Source organism: Heteronotia binoei, chromosome 7 (assembly GCF_032191835.1).
Source record: "Heteronotia binoei isolate CCM8104 ecotype False Entrance Well chromosome 7, APGP_CSIRO_Hbin_v1, whole genome shotgun sequence".
NCBI lineage: Eukaryota > Metazoa > Chordata > Lepidosauria > Squamata > Gekkonidae > Heteronotia > Heteronotia binoei.
In genome coordinates this window covers 38,404,762-38,419,210 of record NC_083229.1, presented here as the reverse complement: position 1 = coordinate 38,419,210, position 14,449 = coordinate 38,404,762, and the positions used below count along the sequence as shown (strand labels likewise).

At 37.1% G+C, this 14,449-nt stretch overlaps 1 protein-coding gene across 2 annotated transcripts in view; it reads left to right on the top strand.

Moving 5' to 3' along the window:
• VPS13B (vacuolar protein sorting 13 homolog B) overlaps positions 1 to 14,449 on the top strand; it is a 572,358-nt gene that overhangs the window by 325,889 nt on the left and 232,020 nt on the right. For both annotated transcript variants that reach the window (XM_060243442.1, XM_060243444.1), the window contains exon 30: positions 488 to 590. In XM_060243442.1, coding sequence (XP_060099425.1) covers positions 488 to 590 — 103 coding nt within the window. The remainder of the gene's footprint in view (positions 1 to 487; positions 591 to 14,449) is intronic.

Genomic DNA, 14,449 nt, shown 5'->3' with positions numbered 1-14,449 from the left:
GCCTTCCGTTTCTTGCAATGTACAGGTACTGCATTGTGACATCATGATTTCAGACATTTCACTAGCCTGTGCTTAACATTAGTACTTGTCCTGCAGTTGAATACATTCAAATATTGAAATACCTACATAGTTATGAAAGGGTCCTTTCCACCTTTTAAAACATAAGAGTATTTTTATTCCAGTATTAGAGGCAAGAGCCCTTGTCTGCCTCATTCTTCTTACAGATTACTTATTTTTTCTTTGTATGGGCCTTGCTAATTTATGTTGCAGTGGTCACACTGTGTGTGTGTGAGTGAGAGAAAATCGGTGGGAGGAGCAGTTTTAAAAATTGATTGGAACCAAGAAGTAGTATTACTTTCTTTTGGATTCTTCCACTAGTAGCTCTTGCACAAATAAAGTGACAAAACTTCATCATGTTAATACCTTAATTTGCATGTCTTCCTGCATAGATATCTACATCCATCACTATTTCTTATCTTAATTGCAGCTAATAAAGAAGACACGCTGGTTCTTAGGATTGGTTCTGTATCTATGGCTCCGCAGGCTGACAATCCTCTTAGCAGAGTTGTGCTGAGAAAAGATATTTATCAGTAAGTACCTTAAAAAAACCATTCACATTAGTACTTTTTTGAGAGGAAATTCTTATAGACTCATTTGTGCTGTCTATGTGACTGATGATTAAAATCATGACAGTTTATGGGTTCAGTCTAAATAACTACATACACAACGTAGGTCTTGTCTGTGTGATGTACTCCAAAACTCGGATTCTATCAATGACATTAGGAATTCACGTTGGTTCCCATTCAAACACTAATTTGAAACACAAAGTGTAGATGTACCGCATAGATGCTGCCTCAGCACCACTGCCACCCTGCAAGATAGACAAAGGCTGAATGTCTTCTTATGGCTGGTGTCATGTTGATCCATAGAGCCTGAACTGTGTTAAAATCATTTTAATTTAGTGTTTTCTCTTTAAAAATATCGGCAATGGGCATTTTTGATGCATGTTTTCACATTTATTCAGGCACTTTCTCTTAAAAGAGACTGGTGAACAGCAATTTAAATAATATACTAAGAGCATTATTTGAAAAGGGTTTTTTATTTTGCTAAAACTTCAGTGAGCTTTTTTTTACAAATACCATATCTCTCAGTAGCTGTTTAGTGTGAAAGTGATTTTCATAATGCTAAATGGTTAGCAGACATTCAAAATGCTGAACTGTTGATGTCATGTGGATCAAAGCTGTGAAAGAAAGCAAACTTCTAAGGCAGAGTTTCACAGTAAACACATTTTTGTGTGTGAATGCCGTGCTCTGGATTGTGTCACTGGGTCTGTGCAAACCACACTAATCATATGTAGGCAGCAAAACTGGAGAACATATGTAATCAACATGATGATAATAATATATGATCCTTACTAGAGTTGGCACTGCTGAGAAACATGAAAGTATTGTTGCAAATAATACCAAGTGAGAAAAGTCACAGAAATACAGATGAACAAGTGTCTTATACTTCCTGTTGGTCTGTTTCTCAGATGTGGCAATATTTTTGTTTGAAAAAATACTTCGGAGTAAACTTCAATAGAAGTAAGTTGCAAACATCAGAATCCTTTCCCAGCAGTAAAACATTTTATAGCTCAAAAACTGACACATTTTCCTTTCAATCAAGCATAGGAATTCTTAGAGAGTGGCATAGGCTCCTTGAAGTTTTCCAGCTTCTGCCTCAGGAGGAGCTGCTTTGTCATAATGCATTTAATGATGGGTTTACCTGTCAGTCACATATCTACACTGGCAGGCATGAATTGTAACATGTGAACTAGTATCATGTTTTGATTTTGTCAAAAAACCCATGAAATCATGAATGGTTATTTGCACATACAATCTAGTCAACAGAACAATGGGTAAGTCTCCCTAAAGAATTTAGGATTTATGTGCAAAGAAAAGATTAAGAGGGTACTAAAGACACATGTGGAAATAAGAGTAAATTGTAGAGATCTACAGCAGCATTTATTTTTCAAATGTTCTAAAGGCCTAGGAGAATCCCCCCTCCCAAAAAAGAGAGTTTTGCTTTTACAATTTGTATAAACTTTGGAATGCAGTTTCTTGTATTACATTGACTTAAAAAGCATTGAAAATAGATTACAACCTTGTATTCCTGTATGAGCAAAATTCTAGAAAGAGTTTCCATATTGGCTGTAGGGAAGGCTATTATTTTGAAGTTTATCTACTTGATGCTCTTTTCTTAATCTGTTAGAACTCAATTTATCAGATAGTAGGTCAGCAGGATCTGCTTGGCAGCCTTTAGCACCATACTCTTGACCCGATGGTTGTTCTTCCATCATCTTGGGCCACACTGTGACTACTAAGGCATTCTGCCGGCGTATTCCACTTTGGATTAAACAGTTTTGTAAAATGGAGTTTATTTGTTATTTTGGTGTGTACAGGTGTGTGTGGGTGAGAAAGCACGAGATGTGTCATCAAATCATTCCAACTTAACAACGGCCCTATGAATTAATTGCCTCCTAAAATGTCAGGTTGGAGCCCTAATTATTCTCTGCAGTTAAGGTTGTACAAGGAACAAGTTGTATGCTTGCTAAATTGTTCCCTGTAGCTTTTGCTCATCCAAGCTTTCAATACTATAGTAAAGTCAGTATAGGAAAAACAAGGTTTATACTACAATGGTATTTAGCACTACAAGTACATTCTGAGTAGTCTGTTGAGTTGACACTATGTGTTACATGATATAGTGTGTGTATGTGTATTTGTAGAGATGTTAAGGAAGTGGTCGTGTGAGATGCAGTGTTAAACTCATTATTATACTTCTGAATTGTGAAGTGAAATCTTGACACTTTCCAGTAGCTTAAGTCAGGCTAGATGGCTTCCTGTAGTAATGATCTGGAAAGTCTCACTGTAGATTTTGATACAGCAGATACTTATAGCTGGAGTAAGCAACTAATTTTTCAGTAAGGCATATTTTCATATTAGGATAGGGGGTCAAGGGCTAGCATGATTGACTTGGCCTAATGACTCCCTTTTGGGAAAATGCCTGTTGACCTTAGAGTTCTTTGGGAGGAAGGGTGTCTAAGTTAGTGTTATGTAGTAGCTGGAGATCACCAGCTATTACAACTGATCTCCAGGTGATGAAGATCAATTCATCTGGAGAAAATGGCTGCTTTGTAAGGTGGACTCTATGGCCTTATGCCCCATTGAAGTTACTGCCCTCCCCAAACCCCACTCTCAGGTTCCACCCCCAAAATCTTCAAGTATTTCCCAACCCAGAGCTAACAAACCTAATCTAACCCATTTACTACCATTTCCCTCCATATATACTATTGCTCAGAAATATGAAGGAAGGATTCTGCCAAAGTTTCACTTCCTGTTTACATTGTAGGAAGGGCCCTTTCTTGGGTCTCAGTATGAGAGAAAGGGGCTGAGGTGCATTACAGGGTGTCCATAGAGGGTGTTAGGGCTGAGCTGGTGACAGATATTTGTTAATTAAAATACCTATAGCCCACCTTACCCCAGAGGGCCCAAGAGCAGTTCATATAAAACAAAGAATATAAAGACAATTTTTGTTTAATTCATCCAATCCATATATGGAAATCTTAAGGCACTAGATTTGGCTCTCATATCTTCATTTGTCTTTCCCTCTTGTTTCTTTGATGGCATTGCCTAAAGTTTGCTAAATATGTGATCAGTTTCTCAGTAGAGCTGAGACATTGCTTGGCATGCATCCATTCTCAAATTGAAGATCTTTCAATATTTCAGTGAGGCTGCCTTGTAACCCTGTGGCATCAGGTTCTTTGCCAGAAATACGTGTTTTGAGAGATGTTATTCTAACCATACATTCTTGAATAAGGCTTAGCAAGCTTTCTAGCCTGCCATGTAGGTGGGCCATATAATTTTACCTTGTTCATAGGAATTATTGATATACACCAGTGTCAAAAAGAGCATTGAGCAGTGTCTGGATTTTCATCTGGCAGTTAATGTACTTTAGATTTGCTGTTGCTAGTTTTAGATATTCTAAATTGGGAGAATGAGTATGCTTGATGGAGAGGGAATATAATGCCATGCTCTACCCTGATCTATGTACATAATTTGGAGTGTCTGTTTAGAGCCTACATGTGTACAAGAATATGAACACAGGATTCTACATAGATAGATCCAAGTGGGCAGCCGTGTTGGTCTGAAGCAGTGGAACAAAGCAGGAGTCAAGCGCACCTTTAAGACCAACCAAGTTTGATTCAGAACGTAAGCTTTCGTGTGCTCTCTAAGCACACTTCATCAGATGAGGGGATCAGGTATAGTGGGCTGAAATACATGCAGTTTGTTGATTAAGAGGGCAAACTGACTGTGATCACATGGTAAAACAGTGTGGCTTGGCCATTTGGTCTGGATAGCCATAAAAGTTAATAAAGTTTCCTGCCAGTTGGTGTTTCTGCAAATCTAGGTAAATCACAAAAGGACATGTATTTCCTAGTTGTAGTCCACCTAATTTACTTATCAAAATCAATCTATACATTATAAACATCATTCTAGTCTGCCATCAGAAAACAAGAATACATAAAATGAAAATGGGTTAAGTATATGTAATGAGATAAATAGTCAATATCCCTTATTTGAGTGTGTCAATATAAAACATTATTCTGATACACTATTATAAAAGAGAAATACATTGGAAAACTGTGGGTGTATAGCTATACTCACCGAGAGTGGGTTTAGCATATGTAATGAGATTAAAAAAACAATATCTCTGTTCAGTCCTGGGGAGGTGTTTGTTTCAAGTTTCATAATATTACATAATTACGTAATAATACATAATTGAGAACTTTGGAAGCAGTGTTCCCAACTGCACAGAGAATTTTACATGCTGTTGGGAACAATGTCTTTTGTATGTTCCTAAACTTTATACCCCTGATCTGGATAGCTCAGGCTAGCCTGATGTCCTCAAGTCTTGGAAGCTAAACAGGGTCAGCCCTGGGTAATACCTGGATGGGAGACCACCTCAAAAATCCAGGGTTGCAACGCAGAGGTAGGCACTGGCAAACAATCTCTGAGTGTCTCTTGTCTTGGAAACCACGGTATTACAATAAATCAGCTGTTACTTAAGTTTTGTAGTTTTGATATTTGCTTGCATAGATGGTTTTGCTGTAAAGGTGAAAAAGCCAGTAGTGTAGGGCGCAAAGCCTGTTTTCAGTCCACCACTCTTAACCACTACACCAAACTGGTTCTCAATCCAAGTAGGCTCAATTTACTGTTGCTCTGCCATTATAGCTGGTCTTGTTTCAGTGTCTGCTGTGAGAATTTCAGTATCCAAGATGAAGGCTGAACTGGTGTGTGAAGAGTGTTCTTTGGAGCATTACAGAAATCCTTGGTACTTGGGATAGGAAAACTTCATATACTGCTGCACTTACTAGCTGCAGTATTTGCATTTAAATAAATAAATTCAAATAAATTCCAGTTAGGCAAATAGATTACTTTCTGCACAAAAAAAGTTTCATAGTCCCTTGGGCTCTTTGTGCAGATTTCAAAAACATGGTAGGGTTTTCTGGGTTTTTTTGAACAGTCGTTTCAAGGATACTTTGGTGCCATATATGTTTAAAATTGACATCTAAAAGTCTTGGTTGTGGTCAGCAGTTTTACTGTAAAATAATTCAAAAAAGCTTCTCAAAGCTCACTGTTCCCTCCCTATTTTATTAATGGTTTGTGAGTAAATATAATATAAATTGTACTTGGTTTCAAAAAAATGTTTTGCTTGGAAGATATTTTCCAATAATATTTAAAACAGATTATTTTCTTTCTTTTAATTATGGTGGAATTTTAAGTTGAATGTAATGTGAACACTATGCTTCTGTTACTAAGAGAACCATATCCTAACTGTAATGAGACATTTGTTAACTTCTGTATACAGCCTGTGGTTCATTCCTTAAATATTTGTGGGTTCTCTGATGTCCTTCGCAGGGTTTTATCTATGACAAATTTTGACCGCAGCTCTTGGAGTGCTTTGTGAGAATGGGTGTGGGGTTTTTTCTTAGTTTTTTTTCTTTTTTTGCAAAATTGTTCCCTAAAATCTTTGTACATTTTAAAACATCTTTCTCTCTCTCTTTCCCTTTAGCTCTGTTGCTACTTAGTTACTGTGGGTGTGTTGTTGGGTTTTTTTTTTTTTACCTCAGATGTTTCTTGTATTATGTGAAGCAGCTGCAAATGGTTTGAGATTGAGCGGAAGACCAGGGTAGGGGACGAGGGAGAGAGAGAAGACCTGCTCAACCTTTCCTTCCTGTCCATTTATCTGTTCAGAATCATATTTCCCTCCATAGGGGGTAAAAGATATAGATGCTTGAATTTTATCATTTGGAAGAGTCCTTTGGAGTGTACAAGTGTCTTATAGGAAAAGGGTTAAGCAGTGCCCCCACCTTTGCTGGTCTCCTCAGTCTGAAGCCACCTGTAGCTGCTTTAGCTTTAATCAGAGATGTACACTGATCATTGAATCATAAGTGACTCATTGTGGATCATAATGTGTCACTGTTTAAAACTGCATTTGAAGTAATCTGCCTTTGAAATAATTTAAACACTGTGAATCCAGTATTTCTGTGGAGGAAAAAGCCAGGGAACTACCATGTAGACCTTCACAGTCTTTTTTTTTTTGCCACATATGTTATTAGGAAACATTCAGCATCCTCTCTCTCTGTGTGCACATGTGTGTGCGTGTACCCACTGCAAAATACTTTCTACTTTTCTTTCATGTGGATAGCTGTGTTGGTCTGAGGCAGCAAAATTTGAGTCCAGTGGCACCTTTAATACCAACAAAATTTTATTCAAAGTATAAGCTTTCACGTGCAAGTGTACTTCTTCAAGTTGCCACTAAACTCAAACTTTGTTTTACTACTTTGCAGTTTACCATAAGTATGCATTTCCTATTGCTTTCTATAAAAGAAAATCATGACATTAGAAAGTGTTTACTTAATTAAAAAAACTATGTAGAACCCCGCCCCCCCCAAAGTGTTCTACCAATTAATAGACGGGAGATACTCTTGTAAAAAAAATTGTATTTGTAAATCAATTGTTCATGTTTTCCAAAGGCAGTTAGAAATGCCTTGTCTCACTTAAATTAGTGACCTGTTCCTCATTTTTTCTGTATTCTGTGCTAGGATATTACAAATTCTTGAAAGGAGGTCTCAGAACTGTTTTCTAGCACAATCAATCTTTTTTTTGCATTTTGAGATTTGTCGACCACTTCTGGGATCATTATTGAATATGTCTCTAACAATTTAGAAGTCATCTTCACAAACATGGGTGTCAGCTGAAATGACTGTCAAGATCTGTGTTGACGAAAAAGTAACATTGGACTTGACAATAGAACCTGAAAACATAATCTGTATGACTGTCTTGATATCAATGATTTGTTCTCATGTGAGCACTAGTCTTGTTGGGCATGTGTCTTGATATCAAAAATGTTTTCTCATGTAAGGACTAGTCTTGTCTGGCATATGTAGAACTGCAGCTGGCACAAAATCCCCATTCAAAGGCTTCTTTCGCGGACTTTTCCGATCCAGCATACACTGATGCTTGGATGATTTAATGTGAAGGCTTTGTGTTTGACTCTGCAGTCACAAAAGTAATGGTGTATTCTGTGGCTTCCTGCGGCAGGATATAGGTTTCTTGAGCTGGGTAGCTTCTTGCTGCCAAAATCTACCTCAACAATACTGTTGGAAACGACTGCATAATGTGTTGTTTTAACTCTGAGTTTTAAATGTTTCTGTGTATGTTCCAGTTTTGTCTTAATCATTTGTGTATTACTGGGATTGTATGATCTTCCTTGATTCCAGGGTTTTTTTAAAAAGTTTTTTTAAAGTATCTATTCAGTGAAGTTGCCTGGCAAGCCATGGATAATAAATTTTTAAAACTATTGTCAGTTCAGATAGTACATTTTGAATAGTTGTATGTTTACAGTGGAGGGTGCCATATTGAAAACATTAAGCAAGAAATCTGTGCCATTGAACTCTGCATAAATATATATAGAATCAGAATGCATAGCTGGATCCTATTCAGATCATGGTATTTTAAGCATGCCTTGTGCATATTTGTGTGCCTCAATCTACAGAGAGTGAATAGAGCAGGCTTCCTTGTATATATCCCTAGCTGTATCCCTAGTCACATGCACACATTTGTACTGCATGCATAGTTGGCTTTTTATAATGTAGCAGTTCAGCCTGCTGCACATATAACCCTTCAAACAAAGCTGGAATATTACTGTTCAGAGGGGAATCAGAAATCTAGATACAATAGGACAGTTTTCTGTTCCCTGCAAAACAGCTGGTTGATGCACTCTCTTGGATTGCAGTAAGTCCACAAAACTTGATGAGCAAAAGGATCTGGGAGGTACCAGAACTGTGTCTCTGTTTTTCTGGGGACTCACACACTAAGCCTCCTCAGAACCTTCTTGCCTAGCCACTGTGACGGATTCAGGACTTGGGCTGCCAACTCTGGGCTGGAGATTTCCTGGAGCCTGGGGAAGGACCTCAGCGAGCTAAAATGCCATAGAGTCAACCCTCCAAAGGAACCATTTTCTTCAGGGGATCTAATATCTGTGGCTTGGAAATCAGTTGTAATTTTGGCAGCTTTGCAAATCCTATTCGGAGGTTGGCAAAACTTATTCAGGGCTGAAGGATTCATGAGCAAGTCAGCTTGCCCATCTCCTGAAGGCAGAAGAGGACAGTAAAATAATTGTCATGGAATAGATGGCATTGCACAATGAAAAAGGTGCACTAAATATTGCCATTAGCTGGTTCTTGCACACTGCAAAAGTGATAAATAAAATGAGAAAGCCATCCTGTGACTTCTAAAAATTCTACATAAAATTTGACCACCTCCAAAGACATACTAGATAACCTTTGGTACCCCATTGTCTCTCAGCCTTTGCTCCCATTTTTAGTACTTGGATGATAATTATGGCCTGCTTTACAGGTTGGTTTGTCTGGATTAGTGACAAATGAAAGTACATTTAGTTTTTTGAACATTCAAAAACTAGATATATCTATGGAATATCACTGCCTACTGACCTCTTGCCAACACCTTTTACCAGTTCGCTCAGTCTTCATAATCTTTGTTTTCACTTCTTTTTTCCTTCCTTCTTATCTGGGACCACACCATCGTTAGTGTTCTCCTGTTAAGTACTGTACAGATGTTTAGAATAGTCTCTATCCCCAAACCATCACAAGCTATTCCCAGGACTTAACTTTTAATATTTCTGCAGGAAAACAAACTGCTTTCACTTGAAATGCAAAAGAATGATGGGGTGTGTCTTGTAGATCTGGTCCACTAGTGATATCACTTTCCTCCAGTGCAAGGATCCTTTTCAACACCGTTTATGCCAAGGAAGCAGTGCTGCTGGTAGAACTGTTCCAAAATACACAACCTACTGTTTTTACTTCTAGTTACACATTATCTAGAGGTGCCTCAAATGATTCACAGAAGTTAGTTCCATGAATTGTCTGAGGTTCTAAACAATTTTTATCAGCATTGCTTCTTTGCATATATTAGAATTTTCCACTTGTAGTTACATCATTTTAATTCAGTTGTATCTTCCAGAGATAATTTTTTTTTTAAAAAAATGTAAAATCAGTTGGATTTAGGTGGGTTTCTTCCTCCCAAAGAAGATCTTCAGCATCAGAGACAGATGCACCTATGTTCCTAGTGAGTGAAATTATTGAACAGCCTATCTGTAAGTCCCACCTGCATTATAAATAAACAGTTTCACTGTAAATTAGATACATACATCTATATTATATATCAAGTATGTAGAGAAAGTTCAGTGGAAATAATGTGCAATTGTTTCTTAAATAATTTCACTATGCCTCTTAGAGAATATGATTGGTGTCCATGTATGGGTTTGATAAACTGACACAACAGCAAAAAAGGACTCCTGTCCCATGTCAGCTTATCAAACACACAGTGGATGCTATGTCTTTTTCATACTGCATGAAAGTAAGTACCACAAAGAGAATGTGATGCTTGTGATCAGTGAAACTCAACCTCAGTATTTCCAGGTGAATATATATAGAGAGCACCTGATAAGGCTGAGGTATTGTACCACTAAACAAACAGAGCCTGAAGCAAACATTGAGTATCAGGAATAACCAGAGGAAAAGAGCTGCGGCATCAGAAGGAAGTTGTTTGCCTCAGTTAAGCAGAAAGCCAAATATTTATGTAATGTTTGGCAAAGTCCAAACTCAGTGTCCTGTTACAGACTAGCAACGTTAAAATCTGAGCTAAAATTATTTAACCCATAAAGCAAATCAGTAAAGAATGTGTTCCTACATCTGACTTTAAGACAGGATACTTCATATTCCTGTTAAACTCACTCCCTATTCTATGTTCTCCTTTCTGAGTCTGTTTAGAAGAATGAAATTCCTCTTGCGAGCTGGGGAGGAGTTTTATCATCCACACATATTTCCAAATCTCCACTTAGAGTTACAAATACATATAATTTATTCAGCTACCAAACAAACATTTAGAGTATGCATCCTGGCTTAAAAGTAAGTGTTATTACATTTAAACATCAAATAAGCACTAAAATGTAAAACCAATCCCCTACTTGGTTGCACTTATTTTAATTGTTGTTGAAGCCATTAAATAAGAGACAGTTCATTACCTGGCTGATTATACTTACACAGCAAACAGTGGAATATTTCCTAAGTTTGAAACCTTCTTTCCCACTTAGCCTGAAACTATATTGTATAGTTGCATACTTTACCTTTTTCACTGTTGTGCTCCAAATATAGGTCTAGAAGACAACTGCGTTGGAAAATGTTCTTCTGCTTATTTGTGGTAAATTACTGTACATAGAGCTTTTGGAACAAGGGGCTACTTTTAAATGTCTGGTCACCTCACAGGATATGTAGTGTATTTCCTGCCAAGAGGATAAGAGGGAGGAAGCACAAGGCCAAAATGTTTGATGTGTGGTCTACTGTAATTCCTTTCATGTGTTCAGTGGCTTTTCTGTGATCCACATACCACAATCAATTCTGACCTTTCTGTGGTCTGTTTCATTTGAGCAGATTGTCCCAAGTGGAAAACAAATTCATAATATAGTGGCATTCACCTGGCACCACCATGGTAATGAAAGGCCTGTCATTTTGCATTTAAGTTGATTTTTCAAAAAGTTTTAAGGGAAGGTTTCCTTTGATTCATAAATATAATTTTGGATACTAAGAGCAGGAGGAGCATCTGATACATTTAAAACCAGATATTTTAATTACTGCCTAAGGATTTGGAGTAGTATGGAATTATTCTTCAGAAATCTGTATTTTTGAGACAAACACCCCCCAAATATATATATATATATACCAATTTGTGTTCTGTCAGAATGGTTCTTACAAATGTGGACTTGTTTCCATATGAGTAAGTATAGTTCTGCTTAAATTAAACAATTAGTTGGTGCATATTGTTTTCCCAGTTTGTTAAGTTAAATCCCCAGGCACTTCATAGTCAGCTCTTATGTCTGAAAGAAGATCCTTCAGGATATTTTACAATTTAAACAGTAGGGTTACTTTTGTATAGCCAATTTCTTAGATACAAGAGACTACTCATGGCTTGGACAGGATAGATTTAACCCTTCCTGCCTCCACCCCGTTACTTTTTTCCATAGAGGAATCAGAGACCTTCAGAATCTCTTAGTCCCAGAAGAGGGGCGGGAACAAGTAGTCTTATTATTTTTCCCTGACCAGGCTGCGCTAATAGGGTAAATTGCTGTTTGGGAAACAATATGAGGAGAAGATGAAGACTAATGCCCTTCTGTTCCAACATTGTGGCTTTCAACAAAATATCTTGATATAACCTTTAATGATAACTTGGAAGGCCTATTGTGAAATAACAAGTCCATAGTTTTTAGAACTGTATGGGTGTATAAAAAATGTATCATACAAAACATGGTCTTTTTAAAATTAACCCTACCCTAAAACTCTTTCAGACTGAATCTATAGCCCAAATTTTATACATTGCTTAAGTCTGGATTTGAAATGATGTTTTAGTTACTCCCTGTCCTGCTTGATGCTGAGGTCCAAGAATCAAGGTTTACTGCAGCTAGAGCTAGCAGACTGTAGCATGGATGTTGTTTCAGCAGAGGTGAAGGTGAGATGAGACCTTAAATATTCCTTCAAAAAGGTAAAGATACAGGCCCCTTCCCTCCAGCAGAAGGTTGCCATCATTAAAGGCACCATGCCTAGTTACAGTGGTGAGTATTGTGATGGGGCTGAGGTGGTTTAGTGTTTTGAAAGTTTTGAGGGGCTGGAGGCTGAGAGTCTTCTGGTTCAGCAGCAAGCTCTGGGGTGGAGGGTTAAATATCCAGTTCTGAATCAGAAGGCCGGGGCTGTATCCCTGGATGAATGGACTGATTTACAGGCTGGGGGTTCCTCCTGCAAATTAAAGGAGACTCATGGAACTACCACAGCTGACTCCTTCTGCAGTGTATTAGCTGCCCAGCTGCTTTGTCATCTGAGTCTTCAGCCTTTTTGCCTGATGAGAATTCTGTACTCTGGTCCATGACACTACCTTGGAGACTACTGGAAATATTTTCTAGAGAAAGATTTTATCCCTGACTCCCAGTACTTGCTGTGCTACTGGCTAAACTTGGTATCCCCTCAGTCACAGTTCTGAGGACCTAAAGAATATCCCAGTTGCCCAACCAACAAAGCAATGTCTTATTAATGCAAAAAGATACTACTTAGGCAGCAGATTAAAATAGAATTCTTCAATCATATTACTCTGTTCAGTAGATTTTCAGGGTTATTTCCAAGCTGGCTTTACGTGATGTGTTGTTAGATTGGCAAATTCTATTTGGTTCCAGATTTCCTTGATGGTTTAAACTGTTAAAAAAGAATCCTAGCAGAATGTCCTATTTGTGCAGTATTAAACCAAGATTGGCCTTTATGGCAATTTGCTTTCAAACCATACAAACATTTGTTAGCCAGCTGATATATTCAAACCCCAATGGCTTAGCCTTCACATATCTTTGTACTGCTAGAATGAGACGATCTTCTAAACTACATTTTGCCCTGTTCTCTATATTCCAAACCTACATGCATTTCTTGCAAAAGTTTTGCTTGTTCTACCTCAGTGGAAGGGAAAATAACATATTATTTAATATAGATCCTTATGTAATTTTATTTATTCATTAAAAGAAACATGAAATCTACATCCTGTAAAATAAACCAGTTTCAAAAAGGTTGGAAAAATGCATATGGTTGAATCCCATTGTTATACTTACTATGCCAAAACATTCAAGAAACTTAACAGTAAAAGGTTCACTAACACATACATATTTTTGTAACATGTTAACTTTTTATTCGACGCTTTGTATAGCTATTCTTAAACTGCAGGAAGATTTATACATTTCCAATAAGCACATTGACATACATATACTTGTTGCAATTAATAAATTCAATACAATTTTAAGATCTATATTCTAAGCCAAATCCTTTAAAGGAAACATTAAAGCTGTCTTTGGGTCTTTTATAGTATTTTTGCTATCTTTGCTTTTATAGTATTTTTGCTGTCTTTGGATATAAAAGCCCAGAATATAAAATAAGATGTATCTTTTATAGTATCTGCTGCAGCTATGTAAAGTCTTTCCTTGAACACAAGTAGGTTGTCAAGTGATGGGAGCATTGAGACCTGCATGGAAAGGAGAAAGAAAGAGATCTGTAATGTTTAGAAAAATATTTAATTATAAATGTGGTTTAAAAAAAATAACAGTGTTTTTCTCCACTGACGATTTGAATGACAATAATCACTATATGAATTTGTTTCTAACTCTTTAGTATATGTTTCCATCATTTGTCATTTATTTCCAACAAACCAATTCCAAATGGAATTAATCTCAAAGACAGATTAAATTGGTTGCTCAGGAAAGTTATAACAAATCAGTTACAACTTAATAAATATCCCTTAATTACATAGCTTGTCCAGCTGTTATCCAGTATGTTCTTATTGATGTATTTGCAAAAGCTAACATAAACCCTTTTAAAGCCAGGTTTTAAAAATTTCAGTTCTTTAGGTCCAGGTCTTGTTACTCTGGCAATGGCAGATACTATAATATCGGTATTTCTGGTACTTCTGTGTAAAGTGACAAGTTGCAGACCACACAAGAGGAGAGCCTCTGTGATTCCTTCCTGTATTAGTGTCAGACTTCCAAGGATCCTTGGTATGCCTGTTCTTTCCACACCTACACTACAGTAGACCGTGTAAATTAGTAAATTAGTACGAGTGAAAAGCAAGGCTCACGGTCAATTGCTGCAAAACGTTATCTATATTTACAAATATCAAATAGTAGAAATTCATATTCATATACTTATATACTGTGCAACAGTTACAATTTACACAATGCAGACTCGAATAAATATTATTTTGTAAAAAAGCCAAAGCTTCAATTGTCCCAAGAACTTATCCACTCAAAA